Source organism: Globicephala melas, chromosome 1 (genome assembly GCF_963455315.2).
Source record: "Globicephala melas chromosome 1, mGloMel1.2, whole genome shotgun sequence".
NCBI classification, from domain to species: domain Eukaryota; kingdom Metazoa; phylum Chordata; class Mammalia; order Artiodactyla; family Delphinidae; genus Globicephala; species Globicephala melas.
In genome coordinates, this window is record NC_083314.1 from 70,759,025 (window position 1) to 70,778,169 (window position 19,145).

Sequence of the window (19,145 nt, forward strand, 5' to 3'; positions counted from 1 at the left end):
TGCAAATAAACAAAAATTTTTCTTCAACTTTCTCCATGTTCTGATTTAAATAGAAAAACATTAATACAGGTGAGGAACAAACATTGACATGTTTATTTTCCTTTAAAACATCTGTCAAAAATAAAATATGCACTCCATTCTTACATTTATATGTATATAAATTAACCACAATAGTCTCTCTTTACTTTATACTTTACCTTCATAGCCCTCCTATCCTTAAACACACGCATACACGCACAAACACAAACACCTTAGTTCTCTTCCCTTTACCTGTCTCCAGGCTATTTCCCCTTCCCTTCAATGCCAAATTTACCAAGCCCACCACTTTATTTCCTTCACAATCTCTCTTAGCCTCTAATCTGGATTCTGTTCTGAGTACTCTACCATAACTGTAATCTCAAGTCACCAACGATTTCCATGTTTATATAGGCCAAATGGGCTTTTCTCATTTCTCATTCTCAGTGAGCTCTGTGACACCCAATACGGCTGACCACCTCCTTTATGAACTCTTCTTCCTTGACCTCCATGTTTTAAAATAAAACTAAGTTGATTTTTTTCCACTTTCATCTGTAGTACTATTCCAGTTCTCCTTCTATATCTCTAATCATTTCCTTTGTGTTTCCCTGGTAGCTCTTATTTCTCCTACACTATTACTCTACGTAGCATGGTTCTTGGGTTTCTTTCCACAGGGCTTTATCTTTGGTCTTGCCCTCTGTGGAAATGAACCTAAAGCAACTCAAACGATGTTTTGAACAGACAGATCAGTGGAATTAAATTCCAAGTTGAATATTCTGAAGGATAAGGCAGCATTTGGACATAAAAGTGCTAGAAAGGCAATATAGGGAAGTGGCCAGAAACACAGACTCTGGAGCCAGACTCTCAGTTAAATTCTGGCTCAGTCACTTCCAAACTATGTCACATTGGACAAATTAATTAACCTCTCTGTGCCTTAGGCTCCTCATCTGTAAAATGAGGACAATAATCGTACCTACCTCAGGATTAAAGACTGGCATATTATAAGCGCTATAAAGATCATTATTAAATAAATTACAAGACCACCATCTATTAAAAAATCAAACTCATTAATTTACAGGTCTACCTTGTAACTCAACATTTTGGTTTTGTTATGGTTGTTTTTCAAAACCCTTAAAATGTTCTAACTCCAACTGACTGAGAGTCACTCTAGTAACTTTAAAGAGTTTTAACACAATACTATAGATTTCTAAGAGGACAGTGTTCACACACAGAAACACATATACACACATATACCTACACACACACACACACACACACACACAGAGTTAGAAGAATACTATAAATTTCTAGAGCGAAAAGGAAAATGCAAATCTGCTCTAACTTTATCATTTTACAGAACAGGAAACTGAAGATAGGAGAGACAAGTGATTTGTCCAAAGTCAAATAGTAAGTGACAGTATTGGGGCTAAAATGCAAGTCACTAAGGCCTGTATCTATGAATTATTTAAAAAACATTTTCCCTCACATATTCATAATGTGAAGAAATATCTTTTCTTAGAATGCAGTTTTGCTTTCAGGAAATGTTTTCTTCCCTCATTATGAAAAATCTGAAATTTTATGAGAAGGAAACTATCAAAACTTTATCAATTATTAAATCCTACCTGAAGAATCAGGGTAACTTTAGATGTCTTTCTTTAGAAGTCATTCTATTCTATAGCTAAAAGTTTGTCCACATCAAAGTAGACTATATATTTTAAATTTTTTCATGGTTATTCAATATACAAAAGTAATTTTAAACATTCATTGAGAAAAATTTCCTTCTTTGTCTCTGCAAACCCCATCTCTACTAATCTTTTGAACAGCAGGACATAAAAGATAAGGTAAAAAGGCACAAATAAACAGCAGTTTGAGCCCTAACATTTATTTAGGACTTGCTCTGCACAGTCTGCAGTACATTGCAACAGACCTTGTAGAAAGACAAAACAGAAGGAATAGACTTTATCCCTGCCCAGAGAAAGCATGCCAGCTAAAAAAGGAGCCTAAACAAATGCATATGAAAAACACATTATAAAATAAAGACTACCAAATAGAGCACAAGAATAACGAACAGTTGGAAAATTATCCTGACTCAGATGGACTTGCCCACTATCCTGAGAATTTTGAAGACTTCAAATTATTCATGAGTTATAAATTCTTTGTGCCCATGGCTATTCTACTTACAAGTCTAGTTACAGAGACTGTTGAACAATCATTTTTCAAACATAAAACAAGTTATATTACAGTATGCAATTGAAAAATCCAAATAACAGGTTTTTTTTTTTTTTTAACGTTAGCTAGGAATCTGTTACAGAGCCAAGGAACAAATGACTAAATCCCCTAAAACCACACAACAGTAACTCATATTTAACAAGGAGCTTGAGATCAAAAGTTTCTGATCTCAAGAATCCGGCATGCCATATACAGAATGCATAATAAAATGCATTTACACATGCACAAAAACCACTCTTCTCTCTGAGAAGTTCTAGAGTACCAATCATTAAAATACTGTCTATTTTGGCTAAAGTACTTCCTTTTTAAGACACAGCAAAGATTTTTTTTCCTCAAATGTTTTAAAAAGAAACCAGAAACTCTCAAAGCCTATTTATTCTATTCTCTTGGTTTGAAATCTGAAGCTATACTATAACCTTTCAGACCATTAAGTTATTCTTTACTATTATCAAAGTGTAACCTAATAAAGCACTTAATCTACAATCAGGTAATTAACAAACAAAAAATTTTAATTGTTATGCAATAACTCCAGCAAAAGTGTCCAGCAGATATGGCAACAAAACATGGTTGGCTTTGGAGGAATACAGTAATTTTGCTATTTAAATATTCAGCAATCTAAAATGCAGCACCAGGGCTTCCCTGGTGGCATAGTGGTTGCGAGTCCGCCTGCCGATGCAGGGGACACAGGTTTGTGCTCTGGTCCGGGAAGATCCCACATGCCGCGGAGCGGCTGGGCCCGTGAGCCATGGCCGCTGAGCCTGCAAGTCTGGAACCTGTGCTCTGCAACGGGAGAGGCCACAACACTGAGAGGCCCGCGTACCGCAAAAAAAATAAAGATAAAAAAATAAAAAAAATAAAATGCAGCACCAGAATGTAAAGGAAAAAAAATCATTGTATTAAATTAGAACACTTCAATTATTGCCCTAGTTCTACTGCTTACCATTTTTGTGTCCTTAGAGAAGCTACTTAACCTCTCTGTGCCTCAATTTTTCCATCTGTAAAACAGGACTAGGAATACTTACTTTATTATATGTAAGGAACTAACAAGATGATATATGTGAAAGGGGTTTGTAAACTATAATGGTCGTATACATTAAAGGTGTCCGTATTTGTATATAAATGAAAGAGAAAATGGATATATAATGTTACTGATGTAATCATTAAGTAAATTCAGGTTAAGTGGATCCTCAGACAACTCTGTTCTATTTTTTACAATATGCCTAAGACCTGGATAAGAGTAAATCTCAAAGTAAGCTAACAATTATTTAGAAAAAGCCCTCTAAAAGAAGTTTTTGAAAAAGTCTCTTCTAAGATAAGACTTCTTTTTAATGCAAGTATCTTTCCAAACTCATTTAGTCACATTTTTTTTTTCCAGCCAAAGAATCTGGCTAAAAGGCCATGAAAGCAGAGATAAGAAAATGGCCAAACTCCAAGATCCATGTGCACACTCAAGTTGTGAAGTTCCAAAACAACAGAAGCTGTATCCTTTTGAAGTAGACTTTATAAACTAATTTCCTTTGATTTCTAAGGAAATTCCTCTTGCCTCTGAAGATTTTATATAAAATTATATATACTAAACAAAACTTTCTAAGAAATAAATAATATACATTAAGAAAATATGCCATTCTTCTAAGCATGTATTAGGTATTAATCTAGGCATTAATTTATAAAATATCATTGCCATTCTGTGAAACTCTCTATTATGGCCTTCCATGGGAATAAACCTTTGGCAAACCTTTTGAACCAATAACATCACCAGTCAACCTTTCTGCATTAATTAGCATCTTTCCTATTCTCTGTCCAAAGTTTCAAGTTTCTGGCTCATGCTGCTTGAATCTGTAGAGATACTGGACACCATCCCTTCTCCACAAAAGAAAGCAGTGAGGTCTAACAACAATCCACTCCCAAATGACTCTGCCAAATATTAAAAAAACGAGGATGCAGTACCTCAAAGTTCTCCCTATTGACTATTAAACATTTCACAGTCAAACATTTCACCAAGGTGATTTCTTTTAGCTCTAAAGCTTAGATTCAGAAACAAGCACAAAGCTGATGCATCTCTGGCTAGTACAACCATAAATAAAGAAAAGACAGGTCATCTCTAACTGAACTTTCTGCTGGACTTCACTGTTTATGTTACTTCTTAGATCAGTAAAACAGATTTAAATTTCTCCAAGCAAAACATGTAAATATACCCTTTAAATGATTATGGAAAACAATGAACTTCCATCACTGTGACATCTCTTAGTGAACCATACCTAAAATTGTTCTGTTTAATAAGCACTGAGTGGCTAGCATTGTGCTGAGTGTCAGGAGTGGTAATAAAAAAGCACGTGACACTTCCTGCCTTTCAGAGGCTTATGATACAGATGAGAAGACAAGCCTTTTAGATCAAACAACTAGGGACCAATACAAGAAAGAACTTTTTTTTTTTAAAGCAGGTGTTGTGTAGCATAATAAACAGTTTATGAAGCTCTAAGGGCCCACCACAATCATTTTCTCAGAAGAGTGGCCCAGGCTGTTCCTTTTGCATAGTTGCTGGCTTACAAAGCAAAAGAATACATTTAATGAAATCAACACTATTTCCCTGGTCACAAAAGAATGGACCACGGATCATGAGCCAGGGTTATCACAGCAATTCTACCCAACTATGTATATAATCAGATCCTCTTTCTGCTTAGGGAGTCTGAATGAGCAATGTGTGAAAAAGACTAAAATGGAATTACTGGAGCTGCTGTTGAATCAGGAGTGACAACAAGCCACTGTTTCAATTTTCCATGAGGACAAGTGTATGTTCCAAGCTATGAAGCATAAGAGTTGCTTTATTAAATAATGGTATACTAAACAGTCAATAGCTACATCTACTTTTTTAGATATTAAAATATTCTTTTAAACACATGTCCAATTATACAATAAAACCACATGGTTTGCTTATTGGCTCTGTTAAGTCTGGTTTATACTAAGCAAAACCTTGAGGCATGAGAATCCCTATATTTCTTAATTTCTAATGTAATCGCACAGTATCAATTACAATAATTTCTGTCAATGAAATTAAGAGCCTAAATGAAAGAAAAAGTCTACATCTTTCTACACAAGAAATGATGCCACTTGCCTTTTTGATGAAACTGTTAGAATATTTTATATGGAAAAATGAAAAAAAAAACTAAGCATGAGATCATTATGTCTTTCATTTTCACTTTAGCAAGAACAAAAAGAACAATCCAGGATTTAAGAATCAAATTCCTGTCCAATGACACTATTTATAGTCATGATGATAAAGTTAACTTCCTTATCCCAACTGTTAAAACAAAATAAAGAAAGAAAAAGTGAAAAAGGATGCTGTCTCTCTCTAACTACTGTTATCTAGTTAAGTTCATGCTTATCCTCACTTTACCTTGATATAAAACACTAAGATATGATAAATCAGTAATTAGGAAATGAAAAACTCAAACAGAATGTGAAAGAGAGTCCTAACAGTTTTCTTAAACATGAGAATGTTTTTTCTACAACATCAAAGGATTGGAGGGAGGGTGATAAATAATTTTCTAGTAGCACTTTTCACAGCAAACTAATGAGAAGTAGCTTTTACAAATGCAAGAAACGTAATGCATTTATTTTAAAAAAAGAACACCATTCAGGCTTCCCTGGTGGCGCAGTGGTTGGGAGTCCGCCTGCCGATGCAGGGGACGCGGGTTCATGCCCCGGTCCAGGAGGATCCCACATGCCGCGGAGCGGCTGGGCCCGTGAGCCGTGGCCGCTGGGCCTGCACGTCTGGAGCCTGTGCTCCGCAGCAGGAAAGGCCACAGCAGCGAGAGGTCTGCGTACCGCAAAAAAACAAAACAAAACAAAACAAAACAAAGGACACCATTCATCTTCCTTTGTAAAAATACAGTCCCTTTAAGGCTAGGATAATTTTCTTCATAACAAATACTTGTTCTCTTCCCTAGAAAAATGTTACTAGTCGTAAGGTCAATCTGTGGCTTGACAATTGCTACTTTTAATATATACTGTTCTGTTTTCATCAAATAATAGAGAAATTATCCCAAACCTAAGAAAATGTATTCAGCTATTTCAGTGTTAAAAATATTCTTTTGTGGTAACTTCCATAACATATACTTCAACACATTCATTTTAACATGTATCAAGTCTCTTCTTCGTAGTGCTGGATCCCATCTTAAAAAGTTTACTCCTGGGCTTCTCTGGTGGCGCAGTGGTTGAGAGTCTGCCTGCCGATGCAGGGGACGTGGGTTCGTGCCCCAGTCCAGGAGGATCCCACATGCCACGGAGCGGCTGGGCCTGTGAGCCATGGCCGCTGAGCCTGCGTGTCCGGAGCCTGTGCTCCACAACGGGAGAGGCCACAACAGTGAGAGGCCCACGTACCACACACACACAAAAAAGTTTACTCCCACCCCCCAACCCCTGCCAACTTTAAACATGATTGTGTCAACCCAAAGCTAATACTAAGCTCTGGTCAGCCAATACAGTTGGAGCCTTGCTGAAACCCTGTTCTCAGCTGCCCCCTTGCTGCTGAAAATGAACTTGGAGGCTGGCACAGTATAGAAATATACCAGCTATGTCTGAGAGAATAAGCTGAACACAGGAAATTTTTGAGAAAAGGTAGAAATCATGAGATACCATCACTATAGTATTCCAAATCTCCTAACATATTTGATTAATAACTAAAAACACATGAAATGTTTGGTTTCCCTAATCTTCAAGTGTCAAAGTTCTCTGGTCCAAAATTCTGAGCTGCTAGATATTTATACCTCAGGAAAAGCATTGAGTTAACTGAGAATTTCAGTGACAGTGAGTGGTGACAATAATCAGAGAATGAATCGTTTATTGTTAGCATATGCTTATTTCTCTCATACACTCTCTACATCCTTTAAAAAAAAAGACAAAGAAAAAGAAAAGCCTAGGATACAAACTACCAAGGAATTCTAATTCATTCATGTGTTACTGGTTTAACATATAGCACTGTAACCGAATATTCATATGGCAACTCTATGCAGAATGTATTTTCATTTTAGAGGAAAAGCAGATGGAATGAAAGTAAGCTTTGCATTTTTTCCCCATTTAGTCTCACATTTGTAACATTCAAAAGTGCTCGTATAAACATTTACTTTTGTATAAGCTAACTGATTATCTTACACATTCTTCACTAGCAAGAGTAAATGCTTGATGAAGTACAGAGAAAAGAGGGATAGAAAGTCTCAGGAATAGAGCCTAAAAAGACATTTTTATGTTTATACTTCTCCACTGGTTATAGACAAACAAATAATATGTTGGTTATAAACAAACAAAGAATAAAAGTCAATAAGCAGCTTATATTTTCTAAATATTGCCTGGCATCAACTCCATGTTTCCACTTCATAACGCTGAACAGCTCAAAATCAAGCTTGTATTATAGCACTTAGGCTGTTCCACTCATACAATTTATTTTATATTGCTTCCTATCTCTCATATCTTTTTATCTTCCACAGCATTCAGCTCAGTGCCTCATATATAGCAGGTATTCAAAACTATTTCTTTTATTCTTTCAAAGTGAACTTACCCTTCGAAACGACACAACATAAAACGTGTCTCCCCTTCTGTGGATGGCTTCAAAAAAGTCTTGATAACTTCTGGGTGAAGCATAATACACCTGTAGCTCACTCCCTGAGTTCCTGCTGAAGTAAGAAAATGGCAAAGTGGCAAAGTGTTCTTTAACGAATAAATTTCTATCCTCTCAAAAACGCTTCCCATTCTGAATTGTAAGAATCTCTCTCAACCAAAATATTAGTAGTATTTTGGCAGCAATTTTTATAGTAACATTTTGAAAAGCTCAAGGTCAGGATATTTGTAAGATCCAACTCACTAAAGCCAAAACTCTCATTTCTGTATCAAGGCTCTAAAATGTACCAGTCAAGTGCATTGCAAAGCATGTAAAAAAAAATAGAAGTACCAGAAAATAGATTTCTGCATTGGTTTGCATGATTTTAAAATTTTGGTAACATAAATTAAGTCTGAGGAAAAGTTATCTTTCACCGTTCTGTCAAATGTGTGAAGGTGCACTTGTCTATGAGGCTGTGTGAAAGGTGAAAAGCACTTAGGATTTGGAAACAAATACACCTGGCTCTGAATTCCTACTCCGCCTCTCAACTGGATATTCTTGGGGAAATCAATCTCTGAGGAACCTCAGTTTCCTCATCAATAAAATGAGGGTAACCACATAAACCTTTCAGGACTGTTACTGGGGTCAGAGATGTTAGTACCAAGCATGGGTCCTCTTCCATGGGAGTCACTCAACAACTGCTAGCCATAGATATTAAAAGTACCAAGTCAGTGCCTTGGTAAAATTATAACTAAAATTGTAATACCTCAGAGCACATCTTATCCCAAAAGATATACTCAAATGATATTAATATAGTTCTTAATAATATTTTCAGGGTCTTTTATTGTTTAGCACAATAAGCCAACACCCAAAAGTTAGAGTTAAAAAAAAAAGACTTCATTTTTCTTCAAAAAGAAAAATCATATTCTTTTATGCCTTCAATCAAACTTTTATTAACTTAAGAGGAGGGCAAGATTGACCTAAAAGGAAATTATAACTGAGTCATAAGAACTTCCTTTGAAATAATTTCACGTGCTCAAGAGGCCATCTCTGACTGTAATACTTTGAATATACAGTCAATTCTTATTATTTATGGTAGTTATAGTCCTATAAAGTCAGTGCAAACACTGAATTAGCAAACACTGAACCATTCTCCTAAGGGAAATACAGGTTAGGTTCCTGTGAAGGCTTAGTTACAGCATTTTTTTCCCTGAATTTTTAAAATTTATTTTTTTATACAACAGGTTCTTATTAGTCGTCAATTTTATACACATCAGTGTATAAATGTCAATCCCAATCGCCCAATTCACCCCACCACCACCACCACCGCCCTGCCGCTTCCCCCCTTGGTGTCCATACGTTTGTTCTCTACATCTGTGTCTCAATTTCTGCCCTGCAAACTGGTTCATCTGTACCATTTTTCTGGCTCCACATATATGCGATAATATACAATATTTGTTTTACTCTTTCTGACTTACTTCACTCTGTATGACAGTCTCTAGAGCCATCCACGTCTCAACAAATGGCCCAGTTTCATTCCTTTTTATGGCTGAGTAATATTCCATTGTATATATGTACCACAACTTCTCTATCCATTTGTCTGTCGATGGGCATTTAGGTTGCTTCCATGACCTGGCTATTGTAAATAGTGCTGCAATGAACATTGGGGTGCATGTGTCTTTTTGCATTATGGATTTCTCTGGGTATATGCCCAGTACTGGGATTGCTGGGTCATATGGTAATTCAATTTTTAGTTTCTGAAGGAACCTTCATACTGTTCTCCATAGTGGCTGTTATCAATTTACATTCCCACCAACAGTACAAGAGGGCTCCTTTTTCTCCACACCCTCTCCAGCATTTGTTGTTTATAGATTTTCTGGTGATGCCCATTCTAACTGGTGTGAGGTGATACCTCATTGTAGTTCTAATTTGCATTCCTCTAATAATTACTGATGTCGAGCAGCTTTTCATGTGCTTCTTGGCCATCTGTATGTCTTCTTTGGAGAAATGTCTATTTAGGTCTTCTGCCCATTTTTGATTTCGGTTGTTTGTTTTTTTAATATTGAGCTGCATGAGCTGTTTATATATTTTGGAGATTAATCCTGGGTCTGTTGATTCGTTTGAAAATATTTTCTCCCATTCTGAGGGTTGTCTTTTTGTCTTGTTTATGGTTTCCTTTGCTATGCAAAAGCTTTCACGTTTCCTTAGGTCCCATTTATTTTTGTTTTCATTTCCATTACACTAGGACGTGGATCAAAAAAGATCTTGCTGTGATTTTTGTCAAAGAGTGTTCTTCCTATGCTTTCCTCTAACAATTTTATAGTATCCAGTCTTACACTTAGGTCTCTAATCCATTTTGAGTTTATTTTTGTGTATGGTGTTAGGGAGTGTTCTAATTTCATTCTTTTACATGTAGCTGTCCAGTTTTCCCAGCACCACTTATTGAAGAGACTGTCTTTTCTCCATTGTATATCTTTGCCTCCTTTGTCATAGATTAGTTGACCATAGGTGCGTGAGTTTATCTCCAGGCTTTCTATGCTGTTCCATTGATCTATGTTTCTGTTTTTGTGCCAGTACCATATTGTGTTGATTACTGTAGCTTTGTAGTATAGTCTGAAGTCAGGGAGTCTGATTCCTCCATCTCTGTTTTTTTCCCTCAAGATTGCTTTTGCTCTTCAGGGTCTTTCAGGTCTCCATACAAATTTTAAGATTTTTTGTTCTAGTTCTGTAAAAAATGCCACTGGTAATTTGATAAGGATTGCACTGAATCTGTAGCTTGCTTTGAGTAGTATAGTCATTTTCACAATGTTGATTCTTCCATCCAAGAACATGGTATATCTCTCCATCTTTTTGTATCACCTTTAATTTCTTTTATCAGTGTCATAGTTTTCTGCATACAGGTCTTTTGTCTCCCTAGGTAGGTTTATTCCTAGGTATTTTATTCTTTTTGCTGCAATGGTAAATGAGAGTGTTTCCTTAACTTCTCTTTCAGATTTTTCATCATTAGCGTATAGGGATGCAAGAGATTTCTGTGCATTAATTTTGTATTCTGCAACTTTACCAAATTCATTGATTAGCTCTAGTAGGTTTCTGGGGGCATCTTTAGGATTCTCTATGTATAGTATCGTGTCATCTGCAAACAGTGACAGTTTTACTTCTTCTTTTCCAATTTGTATTCCTTTTATTTCTTTTTCTTCTCTGATTGCTGTGGCTAAAACTTCCAAAACTATGTTGCATAATAGTGGTGAGAGTGGACATCCTTGTCTTGTTCCTGATCTTAGAGAAAATGCTTTCAGTTTTTCACCATTGAGAATGATGTTTGCTGTGGGTTTGTCATATATGGCCTTTGTTATGTTGAGGTAGGTTCCCTCTATGCCCACTTTCTGGAGTTTTTATGATAAATGGGTGTCGAATTTTGTCAAAAGCTTTGTCTGCATGTATTGAGATGATCATATGGTTTTTATTCTTCAATTTGTTAATATGGTGTATCACATTGATTGATTTGCATATATTGAAGAATCCCTGCCTCCCTGGGATAAATCCCACTTGATCATGGTATATGATCCTTTTAATGTGTTGTTGGATTCTGTTTACTAGAATTTTGTTGAGGATTTTTACATCTATATTCATCAGTGATATTGGTCTGTAATTTTCTCTTTTTTTTTGTAGTATCTTTGTCTGGTTTTGGTATCAGGGTGATGGTGACCTCATAGAATGTGTTTGGAAGTGTTCCTTCCTCTGCAATTTTTTGGAAGAGTTTGAGAAGGATGGGTGTTAGCTCTTCTCTAAATGTTTGATAGAATTCTCCGGTGAAGCCATCTGGTCCTGGACTTTTGTTTGTTGGAAGACTTTTAATCACAGTTTCAATTTCATTACTTGTGATTGGTCTGTTCACATTTTCTATTTCTTCCTGGTTCAGTCTTGGAAGGTTATACCTTTCGAAGAATTTGTCCATTTCTTCCAGGTTGTCCATTTTATTGGCATAGAGTTGCTTGTAGTAGTCTCTTAGGATGCTTTGTATTTCTACGGTGTCCGTGGTAACTTTTCCTTTTTCATTTCTAATTTTATTGATTTGAGTCCTCTCCCTCTTTTTCTTGATGAGTCTGGCTAATGGTTTATCAATTTTGTTTATCTTCTCAAAGAACCAGCTTTTAGTTTTATTGATCTTAGCTTTTGTTTCTTTGTTTCTATTTCATTTATTCCTGCTCTGATCTTTATGATTTCTTTCCTTCTGCTAACTTTGGGTTTTGTTTGTTCTTCTTTCTCTAGTTCCTTTAGGTGTAAGGTTAGATTGTTTATTTGAGATGTTTCTTGTTTCTTGAGGTAGGCTTGTATATATGAACTTCCATCTTAGAAGTGCTTTTGCTGCATCCCATAGGTTTTGGATCGTCGTGTTTTCATTATCATTTGTCTCTAGGTATTTTTTGATTTCCTCTTTGATTTCTTCAGTGATCTCTTGGTTATTTAGTAATGTATTGTTTAGCCTCCACGTGTTTGTATTTTTTACGTTTTTTCCCCCGTAATTCATTTCTCATCTCATGGCGTTGTGGTCAGAAAAGATGCTTGATACGATTTCAGTTTTCTTAAATTTACTGAGGCTTGATTTGTGACCCAAGATGTGATCTATCCTGGTGTATGTCCCGTGTGCCCTTGAGAAGAAAGTGTAATCTGCTGTTTTTGGATGGAATGTCCTATAAATGCCAATTAAATCTATCTGGTCTACTGTGTCATTTAAAGCTTCTGTTTCCTTATTAATTTTCTGTTTAGATGATCTGTCCATTGGTGTAAGTGAGGTGTTAAGGTCCCCCACTATTAGTATATTACTGTAGATTTCTTCTTTTATAGCTGTTAGCAGTTGCCTTATGTATTGAGGTGCTCCTATGTTGGGTGCATGTGTATTTACAATTGTTATACCTTCTTCTTGGATTGATCCCTTGATCATTATGTAGTGTTGTTCCTTGTCTCTTTTAACATTCTTTATTTTAAAGTCTATTTTATCTGATAGGAGTATTGCTACTCCAGCTTTCTTTTGATTTCCATTTGCATGGAATATCTTTTTCCATCCCCTCACTTTCAATCTGAATGTATCCCTAGGTCTGAACTGGGTCTCTTGTAGACAGCATATATATGGGTCTTGTTTTTGTATCCATTCAGCAAGCCTGTGTCTTTTGGTTGGAGCATTTAATCCATTCACTTTTAAGGTAATTATCAATATGTATGTTCCTATGACCATTTTTTTAATTGTTTGGGGTTGCTTTTGTAGTTCCTTTTCTTCTCTTGTGTTTCCCACTTAGAGAAGTTCCTTTAGCATTTGTTGTAGAGCTGGTTTGGTGGTGCTGAATTCTCTTAGCTTTTGCTTGTCTGTAAAGCTTTTTATTTCTCCATCAATTCTGAATGAGATCCTTGCCGGGCAGAGTAATCTTGGTTGTAGGTTCTTCTCTTTCATCACTGTAAGTATATCATGCCACTCCCTTCCCACTCCCTTCTTGCTTGTAGTTTCTGCTGAGAAATCAGTTGTTAACCTTATGGGAGTTCCCTTGTATGTTATTTGTCATTTTTCTCTTGCTGCTTTCAATAATTTTTCTTTGTCTTTAATTTTTGCCAATTTGATTACTATGTGTCTCAGCTTGTTTCTTCTTGGGTTTATCCTGTATGGGACTCGCTATGCTTCCTGGACTTGAGTGGCTATTTCCTTTCCCATGTTAGGGAAGTTTTCGACTATAATCTCTTCAAATATTTTCTCGGGTCCTTTCTCTCTCTCTTCTCCTTCTGGGACCCCTATAATGCGAATGTTGTTGCATTTAATGTTATCCCAGAGGTCTCTGAGGCTGTCTTCATTCCTTTTCATCCTTCTTTCTTTATTCTCTTCCATGGCAGTGAATTCTACCATTCTGTCTTCCAGGTCACTTATCCATTCTTCTGCCTCAGTTATCCTGCTATTGATTCCTTCTAGTGTAGTTTTCATTTCAGTTATTGTATTGTTCACCTCTGTTTGTTTGGGTCTTCTGGGTCTTTGTTAAACATTTCTTGCACCTTCTTGATCTTTGCCTCCATTCTTTTTCTGAGGTCCTGGATCATCTTCACTATCATTATTCTGAATTCTTTTTCTGGAAGGTTGTCTATCTCCACTTCATTTAGTTATTTTTCTGGGGTTTTATCTTGTTCCTTCATCTGGTACATAGCCCTCTGCGTTTTCATCTTGTCTATCTTTCTATGAATATCGTTTTTGTTCCACAGGCTGCAGGACTGTAGTTCTTCTTGCTTCTGCTGTCTGCCCTCTGGTGGATGAGGCTCTCTCAGTTACAGCATTTTTATCAACTGATCAATATATAACCCTGTTTTATGTGTTTCTATTTAAAGACACCTTCTTTAACAAATTCTGTTCACTCATTAACACTGAACTCACAGTCAATAGCAGTATATCTCATGCATGAAGCTTTCTAACGTGTGTATTTTCTCCACATGGCACAATACAGCTTTCTCAAGCTTATGAACACTAGGCAGCACTTCAGTACTATGCTTGGGGGCCATTTTACAGGAAGAATTCACAAGCAAAAATCATAAAATGTGAAAAATATGGCACTAAATAGACCTCAAAAAGGACAACTGTTTACAGTATGAGAGCTGAAACAGGAAGGCGAAGTATTGCTTTGTTAAACTTTTGGGAATGCAAATGACCATGACAGCACTTTCAGTATTGATTTTGGGGGTAGAAATAAATTTTTGCAAGTAAGCGGATTCATAAATACGGAATATATGAATAAGGAAGGTCAACTATAATTCACTTTAAAACATTTTTTAAAGATTATTTTTTAAATAACAGTTTCAGGTTCACAGCAAACTTGAGAGGAAGGTACAGAGATTAAAAACATTTTTAACTAATGAAGAAATAATATGAATATATTTTTAAATATACACATAGTAAATGAATGAAATATTCTGGTTACAGAGAACTGTTAGTTTCTACATATATCTGAATTACCTATTTCTACAAGATAATGATGAGAACAAGTTTAAGATGGAAGAGAAGTGTGTATTTCAACCTTACTGAAATCCTAGGTATTTAAAATTCCTGGGACCCCCCTGGTGGTCCAGTGGTTAAGACTCCAAGCTCCCAATGCAGGGGGCCCGGGTTTGATCCCTGGTCAGGGAACTACATCCCACATGCTACAACGAAGATCCCATATGCCACAACTAAGATCCGGAGCAGGTGAGTGAGTGAGTGAGTGAGTGAATGAATGAATGAATGAATAAATAAATAAATAATAAAATTCCTTAGCCAAGAGCTTCCACACTTTCTTACCTGATACTAGTGGTTTCTGTGTATTGGACAGCCATGAGCTGAGAATTTGAGCCCTGTTCCAGAGCACCCTGAAAGATAAAAAATGGTTAGATGTCACATAATGTAATCATATGAAAAGCTTCCTATACTGACTCATTCTACATTTACTAAACTTCATTAAAGTATTCATAAAGTTTGTTTGGTTTTTTTTTTTTGGCTGCTTTGGGTCTTCGTTGCTGTACACAGGCTTTCTCTAGTTGCAGCGAGCGGGGGCTACTCTTCGTTGTGATGCATGGGCTTCTCATTGCAGTGGCTTCTCTTGTTGCGGAGCACAGGCTCTAGGCACACGGGCTTCAGTAGTTGTGGTGCACAAGCTCACTAGTTGTGGCGCACAGGCTTAGTTGCTCCATGGCATGTGGGATCTTCCCAGACCGGGGATCAAACCCATGTCCCCTGCATTGGCAGGCAGATTCTTAACCACTGCGCCATCAGGGAAGTCCCCGTAAAGTTGTTTTCATGAATATACTGACATATTAAGTTCACATAACTAAACACCAATATAGAAATTAGAACTCTTTTGGTCACATTCTGGGCTGAGAGGTGTGTCTTACGGACAGTAAGACATTTAAGGCACTCCCCACAAAGATTAAAGAAATAGCTCAGGACTTCCCTGGTGGCGCAGTGGTTGAGAGTCTGCCTGCTGATGCAGGGGACACAGGTCTGTGCCCCGGTCCGGGAAGATCCCACATGCCGTGGAGCGGCTGCGCCCACGAGCCATGGCCGCTGAGCCTGTGCGTCTGGAGCCTGTGCTCCACAACGGGAGAGGCCACAACAGTGAGAGGCCAGCATGCCGCAAAAAAAAAAAAAAAAAAAAAAGCTCAAAAACTTAGTCCAAGTATCACAAGGTTTATCACCAAGTCATACAAGTATTACTGAACACATAACAACTTACGTTTGTCTAAAATAATTATTTTCCGAATGAAAATTTCCTGAATTATGAAAGGTTCATAATGAAACTAGATCTTATTGTTTACTGAATTAAACACAAAGATCTTCATGCCTAAATACACCTGTGGCCTAATCCATCATAAAGATATCTCATCAATGATTCTTGGCCAGAGAACATTAGTGGTCCACATAGACTACACTGGAAACCTGTCTTCCATATAGCACCTGCTTTGCACTATGCTTTCTTATATACCCCAGCAGCTTTGTAAGCTGATCTTCAAAAAAGTTTTATAAGAGTATCAGAGTTCAAGAGCACATTACCAATTATTATGTTAGGAAGTGACCTTATTATTACCCTGTCAAACAGTGACTTGAATAACTGTTTAATCTTAAGATTACTAGCATTTGTTCATTACTATATCCATCCATCCTTCCTTCAGCAATCAAACTTTCATAGAGTGCCTACTACATGTACTGGTGCTACAGAATTTAACATTTGACTTTTGCCCTCTAGAAGCTTGCAGTTTAACTGGGAAGACAGATATGTAGAAATGATATAATGTGATGCTAAAATAGAAGAATATACAAAGGGTTATGGGAAGAGAAGAGGGAACAATTTTGTTTGGTGGTAGATGGAACCAATATGCAGGGATGAATAGAGGGCTTCCAATTTCTGGCTCTGTAACAAGTCAAGGGTCTAATTTTACGAAAATCTAATGTCAGGCTTACATATAGTAAGTTTAAAAATGTGTTAAACAAAAATAAAAAGCACAGATAAAATGAAAGGAAAAACAAATACATTTAAATAATAAAGTACTGTATTTATTGATATGCTTATCAAGTAAGTAGTAAATCAAGCCAAAATTAAACTACAGCTAGTGGATAAATATAAAATTTAAAATAAACATTAAATAACTGGTGAATTTTAAATGATTTTGCTACTTTGGCACACATGAAATTATCAGAGAAGTCTGAAAGAAGCCAGACTTCATTCTCTAGGCTCAGAAATGAGTGGGTAGGATTTAAGGAAAGCTGAGTTACAGAGACATCAGGCAAACAGCAATTGAATATGCCATTTACCTATCTAAGATTTACACCAATAAACAAAGGGACTTCTGAAAACTTGGCTATGAACTTCAGCATTTTTAGCTATGTGGATTTAGCAAAAGGTCACAATCAGCAAAAAAAAGTGAGACAGACATTTACATAGAAATGAGAAAGATATTAAAATCTCCAATTATGTTGCAGATTTATCTGTTTTTCCCTTTAGTTCTGTCACTTTTTTGCATTATGTTTTTGAAACTTTGTTACTTGGAGCCTATACATTTAGAATTTTTATGACTTCTTAATTTAATATGTCAAAAGAGAAGGCAAAAAACTCATTTAGGCCAATAATTTTCATCTAATTTTTCATAAAGCCCATTTTACCAGCTGTGTGGAATTCTCTACTGGCAATTACCTCTTCCTGCCCCCTTTTTGCTCTTCCCCTGTGTAACAAGGGATGAAAGCCTGAAAACTATATTATCCAAACTTTTTTGCTATCAGGGTCTAGACATAATTTAGCTTCTACAAATAACATATACTTGCACCAGATTTGGAAAGCAGAAGGGAAACAGAGTCCATTTTTCCTCCAGCCATGGAGGCAGCTAACGTGTAGGCTTTGGCAGACTGGACACTGTATTCCAACGTCAGTAAACAGCTTTGGGACTCTGAGGTAACTGTGACATTAGTAATGATGTACTAACAACCAACAAAGATGCCATAATAGGTGAACAAAAAGTGCCTGAGAGGCCCAGAGAAACACATACTGGATAATCATGGAATCTCAAATGTCAGAGCTTAAGCTCATTTAGACTAACCCTCATTATTTTATAGTTGAAAACAGTCCCTTAATGGTTAAAAGTCCATGTTTCTCAACATACTTTTAATGTACTTAGGAACCTATCATGTGCTGCTTCCAATTAGTCTCCAAATAATCAAATAGCTTAGGAGTTTCCATTAGTAGATAAACAGGTAAACCTCGTGAAACATATCCCATCCCAAAATAAAACCTCTTCCTTGATTTTTACAGCTACTCCATTTCTCTGTTTCCATTAATGGGGATCATCCTGAAATAATTTTCTCTATTTCCTCATTTTATTTTTACTTCCTGAACCCACATCGCTCAGACTTTTGTCATCACCACTCCAATGAGACAACCTTCATCAAAGTCATTAACAAGTTCTAATAATCAAATCCAATGGTAATTTCCCAGTCCTCATCTTAATCAACACCTCTTAACCTCTGTAACAGTAAATCACATCCTCTTCCTTAAAAACTTTCTTTGCTTGGGTTTTTGGATACAACTATCCTACATTTTTTCCTATTCTACTGGCCAGCCACTCCTCTTCCTTCTCAAGTGCTGATTTTTCCTTGTCTTTTAACCTCTAATGTTGACGTTGTTCCAGGGTTCAGTTCCTTACCTCTTTTCTCTTCTTTTTACCTTCTCTCTAGGTGATATCATCCCAAATTAAACTTCCAGTCTCAACCTCTCCCCTATACTCCAGACCTGGATATCTGAGTAGCCACCTGACTTCTCCACTTGAATGTCTAATAGCCATCTCAAACTTAATATATCTAAAACTCTTTTTTCTTGCCTCCAACTCCTCCTTCCCTACTCTCAGTCTCAGTAAATGGCATCATCATTCATCCAGCAGCTATAGCATAGGAATTACCACTGTTTCCTTTTTATTTTACAATAGCAATTTCATCATCTATACTTTCAAAATATATTTGGCATTCAAGTACTTTCCTCCACCTTCAAATTTACCACTCTAGTATGGCCCACAATGATCTCCCACCTACACTACTGAAATGGCTTAACTGGTCTCCCTACATCCACTCATGTTCCCTGCTGTGTTCTACCTGGGGTAGCAGTTAGAGCAATCTTTTAAAAATATAAATCAGATCAAGTCACAGCCTTGCTCAAACCTCTCAATGCTGTCCTCTCGCACCTAGGATGAAAACCTAAGTTCTCACCATTGCATATGAGATTTGATATGATTTAGCCTCCTCTTTCTGACATCATCTTTGGCTACT

At 36.6% G+C, this 19,145-nt stretch overlaps 1 protein-coding gene across 2 annotated transcripts in view; it reads right to left on the reverse strand.

The window, feature by feature from the left end:
• Positions 1–19,145, reverse strand: part of ATF6 (activating transcription factor 6) — a 220,448-nt gene that overhangs the window by 116,011 nt on the left and 85,292 nt on the right. For both annotated transcript variants that reach the window (XM_060297221.1, XM_060297216.1), the window contains 2 exons: positions 15,141–15,208; positions 7,799–7,913 (listed from right to left, as the gene is read on the reverse strand). In XM_060297221.1, coding sequence (XP_060153204.1) covers positions 7,799–7,913; positions 15,141–15,208 — 183 coding nt within the window. The remainder of the gene's footprint in view (positions 1–7,798; positions 7,914–15,140; positions 15,209–19,145) is intronic.